Source organism: Lasioglossum baleicum, chromosome 6 (assembly GCF_051020765.1).
Source record: "Lasioglossum baleicum chromosome 6, iyLasBale1, whole genome shotgun sequence".
Lineage (NCBI taxonomy): Eukaryota > Metazoa > Arthropoda > Insecta > Hymenoptera > Halictidae > Lasioglossum > Lasioglossum baleicum.
The window spans coordinates 16059499-16079107 of record NC_134934.1 but is presented as its reverse complement, the minus strand read 5'-3'; the positions used below and the strand labels follow the sequence as shown (position 1 = coordinate 16079107).

At 39.7% G+C, this 19609-nt stretch overlaps 1 protein-coding gene across 5 annotated transcripts in view; it reads left to right on the top strand.

The window, feature by feature from the left end:
* Positions 1-19609, top strand: part of LOC143209812 (cell adhesion molecule Dscam2) — a 275660-nt gene that overhangs the window by 123403 nt on the left and 132648 nt on the right. For all 5 annotated transcript variants that reach the window (XM_076425979.1, XM_076425978.1, XM_076425982.1 and 2 more), the window contains exons 3-4: positions 1437-1757; positions 8286-8447. In XM_076425979.1, coding sequence (XP_076282094.1) covers positions 1437-1757; positions 8286-8447 — 483 coding nt within the window. The remainder of the gene's footprint in view (positions 1-1436; positions 1758-8285; positions 8448-19609) is intronic.

The window sequence follows — 19609 nt, the reverse complement described above, 5'->3', positions numbered from 1 at the left end:
CACAATTGTTATGGTTAAAAGGTCCCTGTACTCGATAATGTTCTATACGAGATAGAAAATTTATGTTTACTTACCTTGCAAAGAAATGCCAGAAATAGCATTATTATTATTTTCTAATAGAAGATTGTTAATTTGAAAATATTTCAGTAATTTAAATACACTTTGTATAATACTTTTTCGCACAGAATTTTAGGCGTTCCATTTAAAAAACTGAAGGTGACCCTCATATCTCATTAAAATAGTAAAGTAATAACAAACAGATTAGAGCACTGTATGTCCCTCAAGAAACCATGCAACTTAAAAATGTTGTATTTCCTCGAGGAGGATATCGGTCGCGTTCTGTGCACAGCTGGGGAAAATAGTATTTTAAATTGTGAATAGTAAATAATTCTATTTACTTTTTAAAGTATGTGTACAACTTTGAAAATAAAATATTTTATTTGATGTAGTAATTTCTGAGAATAAAATAATTTATTTGAGGCAGTACTTTTTTTTGAAAATAGTATTTTATTTGAAGAATATTGAGAATATTTGTATTTTGTCTTTATTTTCAATTTCAAATTTAAATATTATTGCTGAAAGTAATGGTTCGAATTCAATACATTTATGAGTGTAAATCGTTTCTTAACGATAAGATAGACTGTATTGTTTATGCGGTTTCTCCGAGTATTATAACAATACAAAATTTTATTTCGTGTTTCACATTGTTAAAATAGAAATATTTTATTGTGTGGATCAAATTGTTAAAATAGAAATATGTTATTTTCGAAATTGTATATCTTATTTAAAATACTAGTTTCTCTAAGCAAAATAAAATCTAAAATATTAAATATGTTTCTTCTATCGATTATATTTGCTGTTAATAAATGAATAAATGCTTTCGGCGCAACGGTTCGATCGTTTATTACTAATTATGAAGCAATTTTGCTAATTATCAAACAAAATCAACGTTTCGATCTTAGTTTGGATCCTTTCCAAGATTTATTTGAATCGCGTCTGTAAAGTAAATATGTTATAATAATTTCAAACACTATTGAATGATTGAATATAAGGAATATCGTTCATAAAAACTCGCTCACTAAAATATTAAATAGTATTTGAGATATCTGTTTCGCCAAATAATGCTCACCTCTGGTTCTGTGCTCGGTAGTTGTAGATTCGTTCACTATTTTACGTGAAAGTACTATTCGAATGTTGACGCGTGTCCAATATTAAAGTTCGACAAGGTAATAAATGCGCAAACTTCCGCAGTCTGCTAAAAACAATGAATAAGATGAATATGCGAGAAAGGGTAGTAAAAGTCTTCGGGAGAAAGTAAGGGGGTGTATGAAATATGCATGCTGAACACATGGGGGAGTGTTCTATAAGTACTTTACAGTCGCGATAGGATCGATGGAACCCTCTTTCAAGCTAACACGATGTGGTCCATGTTTCAGGACGGGGAGTGGTGCTGGATAGTCAGGGTCCGGTGCTGATCTCGGAACCACGCTCGTCGGTAGAATTCTCGAACGAGACCGGGACAATGATCCATTGTTCGGCCCAAGGCAGTCCCCCGCCGAGGATTGATTGGCTTATGGGAGACGGGTCACCGGTGCTCCCTATACCGAACATCCGCGAGACGCTGGTAAACGGTTCGATGTACTTCTTGCCGTTCGGCGCGGAGAGCTACAGACACGACGTCCACTCGGCCGTCTACAGATGTCAAGCCTCGAACAGCGTCGGCAGGGTGTTGGGCCGTGAAATCACGGTAAAGGCCGGTGAGTACCTTTATTTCACCTCTTCCGGCCGATTGGATCCCTCTCCTTCCCTTCCCTCTTCCCCCTTACACCTGTCTAGTCTGGACGAAGAAAGCCGTTCACATGTAACAGCCCCTACAATTACACAGGGTGTCCTAGCAATATTTCGGCGACGTACGAATCTTCGGTTAGCGCATCAACATAAATTATGATTTCCATCGGTTTTTGAAACTCCATCCATTTTTTCTGAAGCGACGTTTTATGCCATCGCATTCCTAGCCAATCGATTCCTCGATTCTAGGTGGACAAAATTCAAATTTTTGTGTTCTCTTGTAGTAATAACGCTTTATTTCTCAGAAATCATGACAAGTGTATAAAAATTACATGAATTTAAACGAATTATATCATTTATTTAAAATGGACAAATATAACAATTAATTGTAACGTTTGTGAAAATAACATAAATGAAATATTTTATAGTTTTTGTTTAAATACGTGAATAAACAATACACAAAATGGAAAGAATTAATCTTAACTAAGTTCTACAAAAATATAATACAAAATTACAAAATTATAATAAGGAATGTGCATGACACAAAGGTGGATATTCTAAATTATTATAAATTATAATTGTCATATGTAATTCTCGCAGTCTGAAGTGCATATTCTGTAAACTTTCTATCGTCAATTTCAATACCACATGAAATAGTGGCATACTCCATGTCTTTTCTAAAAAATGATATAAATGACTAACGGGCCAAAACGGGTGAACGATATTTAGTATCATTGTTTTGAAATAAGTATTCTTCAAAACTATGAAAGAACCAAGTCCGGCCGAGTCCGACAAAAGAAGTTATACAATTTGACCTCTTCTTAAATAATATTATTAGTTAACCTGTTGTATATGATTTACACGGCAAAATAAAATTATACCGATATGTAAAAATGAAATACTTACCTTCGCTTACACGCTCCATTTTTTAGATAATAATTTAAACAACAAACAAACAAGTTATACGATGAAGAAGAATTAGCTTATTTATAGTATTTCGCACAGGCAAAACTTTAGCACCGTATTATCGTCGTAATAACCACGTGCAATGGAAATATTACGTTATAGTATATCGAATAAATTAATGTTCGTGAACAAAATAGAACGGCAGCAAAGATATCTGAAGTTGATCAAATTTACCATTTTGTCCACCTAGAATCGAGGAATCGATCACTGTGCAACGGTTTCGTTGAAAATAATAATTAGAAAAAATGAAAGAGGCAGAGAGGTATAACACTGTTTTCACCAAACAACGTAAAAACGATATTTTTTAGAAGTGAAGTGACTTGATTTTTTAGATGGAGTGCTATATATCTTTTGGAAATATTCTCCTGCTAATTTGCGGTGTTGGAGAGTTATCGTAACAATGTGCAGGATGCTTCAAAATTATATGTCGTGACTACCCTAGCGTGATTCTCCAACCTTGGATCGGTGGAGATTTGTTAAGAAAACTTGCCGCAAAATTGATCTTGATCTTAAATTTCAAGGTCAAATTTGTTTGTCATTGCGTCGTATGGTACTCATCAGGGGGAACAAAAGTCTGAAAGGAACCATGGGTCAAAAACGCGGTGTGGTTGGGGTTCGGTGTGTTCGAAGTCACGTTGAGATACGCGGCGAGCGACCGAGCAGCGAGCGTAATAGAAGACAATAACAATTGAACAGCATTATTGGCGTATTTGTGAGTAAAATAAAATTATTCGAGACATTACACAGCTATTTGGATACGATTTAATTATAAAAGAAACGTATCATGGAAATAGAACAACTTCAAAACTTATTTCAGCTTTAACGTCAATTTTTAAGCGAACGGTTCGTTTTTGACCCATGATTCCTTTTAGTTCCCCCTGATGAGTACTATACGACGCAATGATAAAAAATTTTAACCTTCACATTCAAGATCAAGGTCAATTTTGCAGCTAGCTTTTTTTAAAACTTCAAAATATAATTTTGAAACACCCTGTACAGCTTGAACTATGATGTAAAACAAAAGACCGTGGTTCAGGCAAATTGGAATCGATTTTGCTTTAAAATGCGGTGAAAGTGACAAAGGATGTCATCTTCTTCTTGGATTGGGAAGTTCTCCGTGTTAATTATTCATCGGATAGCCTCATTTGATTGCTATTTGTTTAAATCGGGGATTGGAAGCGTCAGTAGAAGTTTTTAATGGGTTCTATTTGAACCGTAGATTGTAGAACTTTTTTTTAAAGAACGTTCTCACGTTGCAAGTTCCAATGAGGACAGACAAAGAAAAGGTTTCGAAGCTAAAAGTTTTCGTTTGCATAAAACTTGTAAAATATGACGAGAAAATTCTTACAACAGGAACAGAATTCTCTCCGATAGTATATGCCGGTAGTAACATACAGTTACACATTCGACTAATTGTCGCGTGCGCAGTTACACCTACTCAAAATATTCGACTACTCACTGATAATTATAATTGCGCAGAGGATGCAGAAAAATAGAATAGAAAATCTGAGCACTCGTCCGTTTTTACCTGCACCGACGTTCTACAGTAATTACAACGGTTTTATTTTTCGCGGTATCTCGCGAGCGCGAGACTTGGCCGTACAAATATACAAAATCGTTGAGACAAAACCCGGTTCTACGGTCGCGGACTATAACGCAGCAGTAATCCGACGAGAAATTGCCGGGGTCCATTTCCAGGGGGTATCGTTACTTGCAATTATGCCATTGAGAGCCGACGCGAAGCGTAGCTGGAGTACGCGCGGTCTGTGCTCGCCGAGAGCGAATTTCGCCTCGCACTTAGCGTTCCCGGGCATCAGAACCGGATGTTTAGCGCCTTCGCCACGATGTCCCATTTCCTGGCCGCGTAAAAATCGGAAGCGACACCGAGAGAAAGTTCCCCGGTCCCCGCCTCGACAGTATCGGACGCTGTTCAGCCAAGACGACACGACACGACGCGCGACGTCCCGCAGATATCTCGCCCGGTCGTAAATGTAATCGGCCGTTCCGCGGAATGATGTTCTAAACCACGATTCCGGGGGAAAACGGCGGAAGAATGATCACGGCTCAGGAGAGCCCGAGCCAACTACATTTATCGCCGCTCCACTCAGTCCCGCCGCCGCTACCTCGCAGATGTATGGCCTTATACTCGCGCTCGCTTATGGCTAACAAGCGGCACTCACTGCCAAGATCAAGATTCGTAGGCTCTCGCGCGCTGCCAAGTGCTTTCACCCACATCTTCGTAACGTCGCTACGGAATACGGCCCTGAAAGAGAAACTACTCCGTCCGTTTTTCATGTAGTTTTCATGCGCGAATCAACTTGTCCATTATTATCAAAATCTACAATAACTGAATTAACCCTCATCCATTCCTCGCCTCGTGTCAATTTGACGCATTCTTCGCGTAAACGATGGTATTCGTGACTTACGGATGCAAACAATTTTCAGTTTTACGAAAATTTGCCGAGTCTGGCATGAAATTTAGAAGTATACCTTTACTGAGATTCGAACAATAAAATAAAATGAAGCCGTACCGATCCGCCTGGTAAATCTACACTTTACAAGCGTCCCTAGTTTGTTAGTTCTTCCGAAGTTTTACCAATGGTACATGCACAAAGATCGAGAATTCTTACGAGAAGACACATTCTTCGCGTAAACGATGATATTTGTGATTTACGAATGCAAACAATTTTCAGTTTTACGAAAATTTGCTGAATCTGGCATGAAATGAAAAAGTATACCTTCAGTCCTACGTGTATCCTTCCTACCTTGACCCAAAATCTCTAATTCTAAACTACCCTCGGTTCTCGCATCGCTGCTTGAACCTCGGCTCGTAACAATGTCGAAGATATACGGGGTGGTTTTCACTTGGAAGCTAACCGATTCCAAACATTGAAGGGCACTTGAAGAATCAGAAAAAATAATAAAATTGCGGTTTTTATGTCGTATGGCGATGTCCATAGCAACATATAAGGCCACACATTCGGCTGTAAAAATCGACGCGCTGCTATCAATACTTTTCTTCATATGCAGGTTAAGATCATAGCATATACACGCTGATCCAACACATCCCGAATCCGGCATTTTGCTGCCGTCGCGTCGCGTCGGTGTAGATAGCAGAGGCAGTGTAGACTGTTAGAAGTTTGTCAATTAGGGCATTAGGGTATTTGGCCTCGCGAACTGTGTGGCCAAAACTAGTGTCAATTGGTGTAGACGTAGTTATGGTTTCAAATTCATAACGGTACAAGCAGAAGTTGGGTTTTGGCTCGGTCTTGAAATTTTCACCGTAGAAGGAATCTATGTATACACTGGTTAAGAGTTCTACGATTGCGTCTTGCTAATCTCCTTTGAGGAAGGTGGAAGTGTTTAGTGATGGTGTGAAACATGAGTGAGCTGTTATTTGACAAGACTTTAGCGAGTTAGCGTTCGCATAAGTAAGTTACCCTGTCCCATAGGAACATCAACTTTGATTTTGTACCCTTGCGGTAACCTAGAGCTGTTCGGATTGCTAAGTTTTGAATTCATTCAAGTCTGGTTCTGAGGGTGATAGTGCGCGGCCAAAACACAAAGCAGCCGTAGTCAATTATAGTGGAACAGATGTAACTTTTATGAAGTAGTAGGATGGTACTCGGATCAGAGCCCCACCAAATGCCGGACAGGAAATTTATAATGTTGATAGCTTTCAGACATCTCTTACATATTTGCTCAACGCGCGGAGTAAAAGACAGTTCAGACTGTTCAGAGTCGAAAATAACGCCCAGGAACCGAACAGATTCTCTAGCTTTTACAGTGAAGTTATCGACGCTAATTTCCACTTGTCCTGGAGGAATTTTTTTCCTTTCATTACTAAAATAAAGGAGAGAACTCTTATCAGGAGTAAGGTTGAGTCTACTATCGGAGAGATTTTTGCTAAGGGCAGAAATTGATCTCTGGAGGATGCTTTTAGCTTTTTTTAAAGACGAGAATTTTAAGAATGCAACTTGCGTATATGTATAACCAGATATACTAAACAATCTGCTAAACAGACACTCAAACCGTAAAACTGTGTAACTCTGTAACTCAAACTCTGTAAAATAATGTAAATCATGTTCAGCTAAATAGGGGTCTGAGTAAGCATAAATAAGCAAAAAAAAAAAAGGTTTCGAGACAGGAGAAAATTGGCAAGCCAACCCGTACTTTCGAATTCGCGTGTCTGCGCCCGTTTCATCTCGGTCGTGTGGGGGAGAATCAGGGAAACAGCGCGGCAAGCCTTCTCTTAGCGGGCAACCGCGACAAACGGCCACCGGCGAGATTCTTTCAGTCTCTGAGCGAGCGCTATAACAATCTTTCCTCTCCGAGGCGAGGTCCTGCCAAGAATCACTTATCGCATTTAACGGCTAGCGAGTCGAGGGAATTTCTGCGCGACTCCGAAAAGAATCGCGGCTTTGGATTACGCGGGGAAAGGTGGATTACGCGGCTGGTGAGAGCCGAGGAGCTGAGGAACGGGACTGAGAGGGGCACTAATTACCGAAAGCACGACGGCCAGACGGTCTGAAAAGCGGCGTTGTTCGCGGACGGAATAACGAGCTTATAATAGAAGATGTCTAGTATACATAGCATACAGGGTGATCGGGAACTGATGGTGTACGCTCGGGGACAAAATGCTAGGACGCTCTACGTTTCTCTGTGTTTCCGCATGATATAAACATTTTTTATATTTGCACCAACAGTTATCGATTACCCTGTATTATCGAGATGTATTATCGCCAGGCGACGCGTTTTCTCAACGAAATCTCGCGCCGGCAAGTTGTTGCGAGCCACGTGTTTTACGGTTATCGATTCGCGGCTGGAAAGGTTGAAGTTGCCGTAAAGAAACTATTAATTGAGAATATTGCGGTCGGAGTGGTATTTGTGGCACCCTCGCGCTAGTCTCGCACCGGTGACGATAATGTTGCTTCTTGTCCACGGATCAGACTTTACGATGTTATGAGAATGACGACGCCGCGGCGGGCCATAAGATCGCAGATCCGTAATGCGCGATTAAGGAATATTAGGCTGTAACAGAACCTCTAAATTGTATGATTAAATACGCTGAGCAAGGTACACGCCTGGTGAAAACTACACACTGCATGGGAGGCTGTTAATAAAATATTTATCTTTATAAACTGACTGAAGAGCCTGTCCCGCCGATGTGTCGCTTTCAAATCTAAACTTGAATATTTCTACAGAAGCGGTGCGTAATTTCGTTTGCGACGAATAGTAAAATAAAATTTGATGGCGTTCGTTTGGCCGGAATCCTCGGTATTGAAACCGTGTGAAAATGGCGGTAACATTGGAGCCATGAAGAGATGGTGTCATCACACGAGGAAATATCTTCGAAGCTTCCGCGTTTCCCGATCATTCCGTCATCTTCGCGAGCTTGATGTCTTCATTCCGCGATAATGAAATCGGTTTTCTTTATCCTCGAGACCCTCTCCGTTCCTCGCGAAACTGACGCGAACGTCGACGCCCTTGTAGTTCGTTCTTCAGCGAAGTGATCGTAACTCTCTTTACAGTGGTGCGGCAGAAGTACGAGGTCATAGTGCGAGACGCTTTCGTTCTGGCTGGAAATACCGGAGTGATCAGGTGCGAAATACCGACATTCGTTAAGGAATACGTGGCTGTCACGTCCTGGGTTCGAGACTCCAACTTGAACATCTTCCCAACGCCGAGGGGCGGTAAGTGAAATCGCAATAAGTACGCGCGGTTCAATAAGAGCGAAACGCGGCACGTGTCTGGCGTTTCAAGAATGATGGCCGATCTGTTTTCAAATGAGAATTCGCGGGGGTAAATACCGACGGTGCGCGACAAAAATTTTATATTCTCATTCTCGATTTATTCGAATATATTTTCCAGATATTTCATCAAATATTTCCGCTCCTTTAATAGTCTTCTAAGCTGGTTGAAGTTAACAAAAGAAGAAATCAATTTTTGTTCATACCCGTTCCTCGTAGTTTTACAGAATTTTTATTTTACGTTTACAAGTGTAGAATAGTTTTATTAATTTGTTTACTACATTTTTACTACGTTTTTATTAGCTCGCTTTCTTGTCTGTCTGTTCGGTACAAACTTTGCAATTGATTTTAAACTAACTTCCCGATGAGCTAGAGACTTGAAATTTTAAACATAGCTCAGAACTGGATGACAATACAATATTTTAAAAAAGCCAATGAGTTGAGGAGATATAAACTATTAAATTTAACCGTTACACCTCATCGCGCGACGCTCGGTAGTACGTAATCGCGTTCAGCGATCCCCACTCCGCGCGACAGCGCTCCCTAAGCCCCTACGCGTTCTCACACTGCAATAGATAATTGATGTATGAATAGTTCACCTAAGTCACTAACAATTTTATTGCACTTCAAATGATATGAACTGTTGTGAGAGTTTTCTTAACGGCAGCTGCTCTGTACACTCCTTACTATGTACATATTATCTTGCGCCCCACATTTTTCGTTTTAAATCTTACAAGCATTTTCATAGCTACACTGCTCAAAAGAATTAAGGGATCACTTGTGCGAACCCGAAAAATTGGGCCCACTTTACGCAATCATAACTCCGTCAAAAATTGACGTTTCAGATGCTCTATTTCAAATTGTCGCTATCTTGGTTTTTTACAAAGTTATAGCGAGATGAATACAACATTGACGGTTAACAAAAATTTTGTGCAACTTTGGAACATCACACGGGGAGCAACAAATTTTTTTGATAAGTCGCGTGAATATCTTTCCTGTGTAAATTGTGTGGTTGTTGAATATTGTGCGATTTTTTTTATTCGAGTTATTCAACATTGAAGTAAATATGGGCTATTTAACTTTAACTCCAGAAAGCGAAAAAATTATCGTAGAATCTTGTGCAAAAAAGCAATGGAAAGAGCGTTTCTCTCTCTTCAAGGCGCACTTCTTTTGTTTTTTCAATTTCATTAACATTTCGATATACCAGGTGTTTCTGAAAATATGCTTAAAGAATGCACAATTTCCATTTTTCCTTAAACTCGCAATATCTCGGCGAGAAATGATCGTAATACCACGATCCGAACGTCAGATTGAAGCAGAGATTCTGCCGATTCGATCGAGTACCCCATGAACTCGTTGCGACAATCTTTTACCTATGGCAGCTGTGATTGAAGTTAGTGCTTTGCAGAAATTAGCGCGCCATATACAGCGGCTGCCTGACATCTCTGAACACGCTACTGCTGCCCCGGCCCACAGTAGAAAATTTGAACCACAAACTCGATTCAAAATCAAAGAACTTTCGATAGAAATGAGGTAGAGCGATGAAATTTATTAAAATTAAAGCTGAAACTTTGCAGAATATGGGAAAAATATGGAGATTATGGTACGAACGTTTTTTAACGTTGAGAAAATTCGTTGAACATGTAGAATTTCAAGAAAATGTGGTTTCTCCAGTACCACGCGCGGAAAAAATTTTTTTTTAACATGTTATATATCATTTCCTGTAGATTTTTTCACACTGATTACAAATTTTGAGACCAGATTCTTCTTTTTTTGTTCGAGAATAACTCGAATAAAAAAAACACAATATTTAACAACCACACAATTTACACAGGAAATATAGCCCTTCCAAATGATATTAACGCGATTTATCAAAAAAATTTGTTGCTCGCCGTCTGATGTTCCAAAGTTGCACAAAATCTTTGTTAACCGTCAATGTTGTCTTCATCTCGCTATAACTTTGTAAAAAAACCAATATAGCAACAATTTGAAACAGAGCATCTGAAATTAGAGGTTTCAGGCTTTCAAACCATTGTTTAACGATATCGATACAGCAATTTTTGACGGAGTTATGATCACGTAAACCGCGAGCAATTTTTGGTGTTCGCAGAAGTGATTCCTTAATTCTTTTGAGGAGTGTATAATGCAAACATTTTTTATATGAAGGCGTTTCGGCGATTTGAAGGTAAGCTTGATTTCTTCGTTAACGAGATATGTATTATGGTGACCTTCATATGTCCTCTACGCGTCCATCTACAAAAAATTTTCATCAGATGGCTCCTTTTTATATGTCTCACCCTGTATACGACTAAAGACATTTCATTTACATCGAAGAGAACTTTGTATGCGAAACGCGAACGGATTTACTACACAACTCAATACCGATGCTTTGAGAGAGGAATTCGATCTACTAACTAACTTTAATTTACAAACCTATAAATTTTACAGTTTCATCCTGGATTGTAAAGTAAATAAAAATAAAAGGAAATCGGATCTCTAACGAACCGAATATCTATGGCAGCAAGGAGAGAAGTTCGACAAACGCAAAAGATAAACAGGTGTCATTGGCAGTGTACCGACTGGTTTAACTGCGTTAGTAGAACGAGTTTTACAGTAAATTCGTAAAAATAGTTATTAAATGAAACTGCCTTTCATGTGAAGTGTATAAATATAGAAAATATATACCGTGGAAAAAAGTAATCGTGGATTCAAATGTCATGGTGCTCTGTATAAGAAGATTATCGAATTATTCATAAATATCGACGAGATTCGATGATCGCCCCCGGAGATGTAGTAGAAAAGTTAGAATTCAACGTTTAAATGGAAACGATAAAATAAAAATTGTATGAAGCTGGATTAAAATGGACCATGGATCGATCGTAAACCATACTTTGATAAAACGAATACCGAGAAATATTGTGCAGTTGCAAAAAATATGTAGATACGTCAATATCGTTCTGCAAAAGTATAATACGGTATGATGAAAGTAAATTTCTGTTGCGGCTATTAACCCATTTGGATCGTTAGCGCATACATCTATCAGTGCAAATGAGTTAGGCGACTCACCCGGTATAAAGCAGAAGCAAAGTTACAGATTTTTGATCGGCGTCGAGTCGTTTCATCGTATTGCACTGTTCGTCTGAGAAGTGGAAGGACGCGGATGGCGCGGCGAGTTCCGGGATTAAATCAAATATCCCGAGCAAGCGGTCGTCGCGCGTGGCGAGGACAACACGCAAAGTCTCGGCTGTTCCCGACGGAAAATCCAATCTTGCAATTGAAGAGGAAACTGCGGAAGGAGCGGGCATGGGAGGGTAAACGGAAGGGGCGCAGGAGAGTCGGTCTGAATGGGAAACGAATCGCTCGGAAAAGTTTTAGTCGCGCGCAGATCAGTCCGTCGTCGCGAGAAAGTTCCCGTTTATTCGGTATAATCCCTTCGAATGGGTACGAGGACGGGGAACGAGAAGACGGACGAGAAGAGGAGGAAGCTGACGAAGAAGGTGAGAGAGCACAGAGAGAACCAACTCTCCGATCAAGTTTTTCGACGAGGTTTCGGAAGGGTCGCGAGAAGAAGAGAGGTCGCGACATCGTTCTTTTTCTTCTTCTATTCGCGTGGTTTCCGGTGCGCGCGTGTCGCGGCCATGATCGAAACAGCGCGTTACGGCGCTCAACAATGCGTGGACTTTCGGGGAGGAGCGGGCGAGTCGTTCGGCCAGCACAATGCGGCCATTACGCGGCCCGGAAGGAAAGAAGTTAGGAAAGTTTCGGCGTGAACCGAGGCTGGGAATTCTTGTCGGCCTGGCCACAACAGATAAAAGTCGTAAAATTTAATGCGCATTCAATCAGCGGCCGTTTGTGACTGCACGCGAACTCTCCGAACGTTGTTTCGCTGTTTCGTGACGTCTCTAAAGAGAGGGTCCGAGGCCGATATCTCGCATCAGACATGCGACTGTGTAGCACAATGACGAGAAAGAGAGAACTTCTCGATAGAGCGTGAATAATCGAGCTGCGCATGAGAAAGGACACACATGGCTCGGTTTTCGAATTGTCGTTCCGAACAATTTCCACTGTTTTCATAAGCTCTGCCACACCGGTGCTCGTTGGGACACTGTCTCTCTCTCTCTCCACTTCTTTCTTTTTTTTTTTGCCGCGTGCAATACCACAACTCATGCGGGGCTTAGAACGGGCTGGGCATGATAATGTGTGTACCGGGATACTCGAATCGTCCCTTCAGACTCTAATTAACTCGGATATTGACCAGAGCGGCGTATATCAGCGCTCCGTGTATGCGCATATGCCTTTTTGGCCCCCACCATTTGCTATCATCCCTCTGTCGTTCTCTCGCTTTCCCCCCTCCCCTCCCACCGTCTCTGTCCCTCTGTCTCTGCCTACATACGCATCGCTCTCGGTATACAAACGAGAGGAAAACGGGCAAAAAGTGCCACCAATTTATCAGGCTTCTACGTTTTTCTCGTTGCGCCATTTTTGCGATCCTCTCGACCAAAGAGTTGAAACCGGAGAGGGGTTCGGAGGAGGGTAAAACGTCAAAAACTTGGCGATCACGTGCACCGAGACGTGACGCCAGCGAACGAACGATATACGACAAGAGTCCTTTTTGAATGCGTAACGAGGACGCTTCGGAATTGCGTTGTTCGCCGGAGACGCATAGAATGTTTTGTGCTCGTTAAGTCGCGACTGTTGTCATCCACGATCACTGACGAAACGCGAATTAGTCCGACGGCTATTCGCGACGAGACCGACGCGACGAGAGTCACAGTCGAATAACCTTCGATATCGTTAACGAGAGTATTCCGATCAGACAGGAGGAACGGTAGACTTTCATTGTATTTCCTTTTCAATGTTTAGAATTCCCCAGCTTGGCTTCGCTGGGGATCCGACCGAGTATCATCATGGTTCAGTCGAACGATTTTTAAAAACGTCACGAGAGATTTGCAAGTATTAGGGATAGCTAATCGCGTACTTTTATATGCTTTCGATGCTTTCCAAGTACGCACAAATTAAATCCTTCACTCTTGCAACATCGTACGAAACTCGATGACGCAGGTTCGTACGATAATGTGTTTCAATAAAAAATAATTTAAATAAAAATTAATTTTTAAAAACATATTATGTTTAAAAAGCGGAATAAAAAGTATAAAATAATTTCTCCTAACCCCATACAGATAGTCCTGAAAATTTGTGATTGTGAATTTTTAATACACTTCTCAAAAGAATTAAGGGATCGCTTGTGCGAACCCGAAAAATTGGTCCCACTTTACGCGATCATAACTCCGTCAAAACTTGCCGTATCGATATCGTTAAACAATGGTTTGGAAGCCTGAAACCTCCGGTTTCAGATGCTCTGTTTCAAATTGTTGCTATGTTCCTATGTACGTGGCGCGCTAATTTTTGCAAAGCACTAACTTCAAACACAGCTGCCATAAGTAAAAGATTGTCGCAGCTAGTTCATGGGGTACTCGATCGAATCGGCAGAATCTCTGCTTCAATCTGACGTTCGGATCATGGTATTACGATCATTTCTCGCCGAGATATTGCGAGTTTAAGGAAAAATGGAAATTGTGCATTTTTTAAGCAAATTTTCAGAAACACCTGGTATATTGAAATGTTAATGAAATTGAAAAAACAAAAGGAATGCCTGGAAGAGAAAGAAACGCTCTTTCTTTTGCTTTTTTGCACAACATTCTACGATAATTTCTTCGCTTTCTGGAGCCAGTTAAAGTTAAAACGCCCATATTTACTTCAACAACCACACAATTTACAGAGGAAAAATAGCCCTTCCAAATCATATTAACGCGATTTATAAAAAAAATTTGTAGCTCCCCGTGTGATGTTCCAAAGTTGCACAAAATTTTCGTTAACCGTCACTGTTGTCTTCATCTCGCTATAACTTTGTAAAAAACCAACATAGCAACAATTTGAAACAGAGCATCTGAAACTAGAGGTATCAGGCTTTCAAACCATTGTTTAACGATATCGACACAGCAATTTTTGATGGAGTTATGATCACGTGAAGTGGGACCAATTTTTCGGGTTCGCACAAGTGATCCCTTAATTCTTTTGAGGAGTGTACCATTTTAATATGATAAAGGAAATATCCAAGTGGGTGAAAGTTATTGGGCCACCCTGTATTGCCTTTCCGTATAAAAGCGTCGGCAATAATCCTGACAGTTGTTGCGTCAATCGCGACTTTTTCTTTTTATATCAAGTTTCACCGATGTTTAACTCCATTCGCTATCTCTGCCAATGCAACGTCCAATGAAAATAAAGGTCTCCGGACGCTTTCCATTTTTCATGGATCGCGGTCCGATCGTCGTGGTCCTACCATTAATTTAATCGCGGGTACGAAGATAGCAGAAACGTCGCTGTGCGCTCACTCGAGTATACCGACGGTTTTCCTCGAATTAAAGTGCAGCGTACAGCCAACCAACCGACCAACCAACCAGATGCGCGGTGCTGCAGTGCAGCTCAAACACGAAACGTCCGGCCACAATGCAAATTCGCCCGGGGTGATCATCCCCGCGTGTACCAAAACCCCCGGAACTATCTTCTGCTTCACGGTATCCTATGCGCGAGCCCTGTCTAACTCTGCATTTCTCTGTCGATGTGTTCTACGGTTTCAACCTTTCCACCCTCTCTTTCTATTCCCGTTGCTCGGAGCTGCCTTGGCCCATTTCCTGGCTCTTTCTCTCGTGTATCCGTTCGAGCCGTGTTCAATGGCCCATGCATTCCAAGGGTCTCTTAATTTAAGTGGATTCAACGCAAAAACCGGTTACATTGATGTAATTACCGCGATAGATCCGAACGATGCGATGGCAGCCATCGGAAGCATCGGCGAATTAAACGCGCGCCGGTCTCGTTCTACGCTCTTCTCGTTTCGAATCGCGAGTACAGTATTTTCTCGATAATTGTTCAAAACACGGGTCCGGCCAGAGATACTATGCTTTGACTTCTGCCGAACGTAGAAAAAGACAGCGAAACTCGAGAGGCCTCGGTCACCGAGAAGTGTAAACATAACTAATCCTATAAGAAAACTTCTTTGGTATATCGTCGGCCCCATATGAAAATTACCCAAGTCCAGAAAAGTAAATTTTACAGGAGGTGAAAAACGATTTAGAGCGAAACTATTTTGCTTTACAGCGCAGATTTCGAATTCTGATATTCTGGCGCCACTACCTAACTACTTGCACTCGCGTCGCTATTTAAGTTGACGCTTATATTTTTAGAAAATTGAAGATAAAAGCGTCTAATAAAAGTAAATGAGAGAGAGAGAGAGAGAGAGAGAGACATATGAATTTGTGACAGAAATATATTTATTTTGTCATCATAAATTCAACAGAAACAGTAATTTTATTTTATATCGAAACAATAATAAATTAAAGATTTTTTATATTTTTGCTGATGTCGGAAATTAAGTTGACGCTAAATATAATGTTAATAATATTATGTTTAACTATTGTATAAGAATAATAAATACTGAAGTAATTAATACGAGGTTTGATAGCCCTTTGCTTTTATTACTTCTAATAAGCGATTGGGCATACACTGTATTAATTTTCTAATGTTTCAGCAGTAATCTCATTCCACTTGTTTTTTAAAGCTGCGGTGAATTGTGAGATTTTACATATCGCTCATTTTTTGGAATTTTGCGGTCTAATTCATCCCATACATGTTCTACGGGATTTAAATCCGGGCTCTGAGGTGGACATGAGAGAACAGAAATATTATTTTTTGCTAAAAATTCTATAACTATTTTTGCCGTATGTTTCGGGTCGTTATCATGTTGAAAAATGTAGGCTCTTTCTCGATTCCGAATTTTTCAATAGATTTAAATAAATTCTCCCTTAGTAATTCTATGTATTTTACAGCAGTAAGTCTTCCATCAATTATTGTCAAATTTCCAACTTGGTTGTCGTTGAAACAAAACACCATATCATTATGCTACCACCGCCGTGTTTAACAGTGGGAGTTATTAACGTCTCTCGGTTTAAACATCGGTCCTTCTTTTCTCCAAACACACTTCTTCGTCTTATTCGAATTCAATTCGAATTTGGATTCATCAGTCCATATTATGGATTTCCAAAATGAAGTGGGTTTCTTGTACCATTTTTTGGCAATGTTCAAACGTTTTTGAGCATTTACATCAGAAATGTACAGTCTTTTTCGAGATATCCGTCCATGTAAATTATGCTCGAGTATGCTTGACTTAATTTGCGTAATTGCTATTGGCAATGACAGATTTTCTTTTATTTGTTTTGCACTAAGAAACGGATTTTTTTACCTCTCTAAGTGTTTGTCGATCTTGACGAGCGGATGTGTGCCTTTTCCTACCCGTTCTTATCGAATTTTCAGGTTTACCTGTGCTTTTTAGTTTTTGGCATATTTTTCGGATACCTTTTTTGAATACTCCAAACTCTATTGCTACTTGTTGCAAACTTTTTCCTTCTATTCTTCGGTTGTAAATTTGTATTCTCTCAGATACCGCCAATTCTCTAGTTTTAGGGATGCTACAAGTAACAACTATTTGTAAATATGAATATTATATGTAAAAATCCATTTTATACGCTACCAAGTATATTATTATTAAAAAGTAATTATACACCATGAATTTTGATTGGAAAATAAAAAAATTATTTGCGTCAATTTGTAATTGCTACACTTACTGCAATCCTTTCGCTTCGAAACTTTGTAATCAACTGCGACAGTGGTCATACTCAATGGGTAACACAAGCAAAGGACGGGAAGATCAAGTATAATACAACACGTGCACTAGAAAAACAAAGCAACTCGTTCTTGGAATTCGGCCGCATCAAACAGAGTTGGGGAAAAATTTTATTCAAATAAAAATTTCAAATAACATGGGATTTTCCCAATTGGGTTTTAAACCCACTTTATTCGAAATTTTTATTTAAATAAAATGTTTGCCCAACTCTGCCCTCAAACCGTAGAAATTGAAGTAAGGTGGAGTGGGGTAAATCCGCCCTAGTTTTTGCAAAGTTAGACTTTAAACTGATGTATTCTGGTATGTAAAAACGTACTTGGTATCAAACTTTTGCCACAGTTATTACTGATGAATTAGCATTATGTAGGATTCTAATTTCCCCCCGAAAATGGGGCAAGTCCGTCTCTGAGAGTTAAAAATGCTTTCAAACCTTGTTTCAAGTGCTATGGAGCAACAAAAGAATGATTAACGGACCTGCTATAAAATGTTTCTTGTTGCATTAAATTATATTGTTTAGTTTTATAGTTACCCATACAGTACGCACTTACCCCACCATGATAGTACGGACTTGCCCCGTGTAGTAATATTTACGGGGCAACGAGGCAAGATCATCTTAGTGTTTTTCTCAATAAATTTTAAAAAATACAATAAAAACTACACACCTAAAATAACAACACAGAATACATTAATAACTTGTAAACTATTGCACGTTCAGGGTAACCTCAAAGTTGTACGTGTACCTCGTACGTGACTGTTTGGCATAGGTTGATTTTAGCAAGGAAAACACCTTTATTCTCGGGCAACATCTATGTAGAATAGTTCATACTAACTTATGCTACATTATTAAATACAAGCTAGAGATTTTTCGTTCATATTAAAATAAAAATAACCAATTAACGAACTTGCCCCGTTGACGCACTTACCCCACTCCACCTTAGATTATTTAAAACCTTTTGTATTTAACATATTTGTACAAATTCTCATTTTACAACTACAAATTAATACATTAGCGAGCAAAGAATGGATATTCACAGTAATTTTGCAATATTTTTAGAGGAACATTAACAAATTGCTGAATGAGGTGCAGTGTATGGGTACCCTGTTGGCTACACAAGGGTTAAAGCTATGGTTCTAGGAATTTCATTAAAAAATGCGACGAAACTACATAAACCCAATTTTCATAAAAAATGGACTTACGCAGTTTTCATATAAGGCCGACCGCTAATAAAAATTCAAGTGATTTCCTATTGCGTATTTCAATTACAAAAGCATTGAACTCTGCCCATCAAAGGTTGCGTCAACCCGACTGATCGACAAGAACAAAGAACGAGAGAGAGCATAAAGTGATTTTGCCGATAGTCCAACGCTATAGGAAATTCTGTTGAGCGATCGAGATTTCGCGGGTCGTAAATCGAAGCGAAAACAGTTCATAGCATTCGCTGTTTATATATCGAACGCACGGGCAGAACAATGACGGAACGATATTGCCGTGATAACAGCTCGGGGCTGTTTTCATTCACACTTGCCATTTCGGAGAACTTACTCCCGCCGGACAAATCGAAAGTATTCTCGGAAGGATTTTCTTTGGTCACCGGAGAAGTCAGCCGCTGAATCCTAGTTTTACACTTTGCTTGACCAAAAATCGCACAATGAATTTTTCATTGCGACCTCGTCTTCGGTACTTGGTTAATTTTAGGAACGATCGATGCCCCGTGTCTGCAGATATGATCATTTATTGGACGAATATTGAAGCAGAGACGAAACGACATACGAGGTATTTGCGACTCGACGTTCTAGCGACCGAGTCGAACTACGACAAATATAATATTTATGTTTCAAGAAGCTGAACGTATTCGCCGCGTCGATAATGTTTACACTCGTTTATTGCCAGTTTTCGACGATCTTTTCCATTGACAGAGGAACGGATTCGTATTACACAAGTCTATTTGCGAGAGAGATAGTTCTTAGATAGTTCCTTTTTATTTTATTTTACATTATTTTTATTTACCGACCATCGTCCACATTGAAGGTATAAGAACAACCCTTAAAAGTAGAACAGCACATTCTTTTTTAAATTTTACGTTCTCGAATAGCGGTACAAAATGTTGGAAGAAATCGTACGTTTGAGCAATTCAATGTTTTTCAATGATATGGTTTTCTGAACCATTTTTTTTTCAAAAAAAGTTTAGACATACAGTGGATCTGAAAATTGATGTTTTTCAATGTTGTACAGATTTGTAGTTGCTGTAAATATGAATGTATAAAATTCCGCAGTCCGGTGATATCAATATATTTCCACGATTCTCTTCAGTTTTTCAAAGCGATTAATGTATTGTTTCACAGCGAGCAAATAAAATTTCGTTAATAA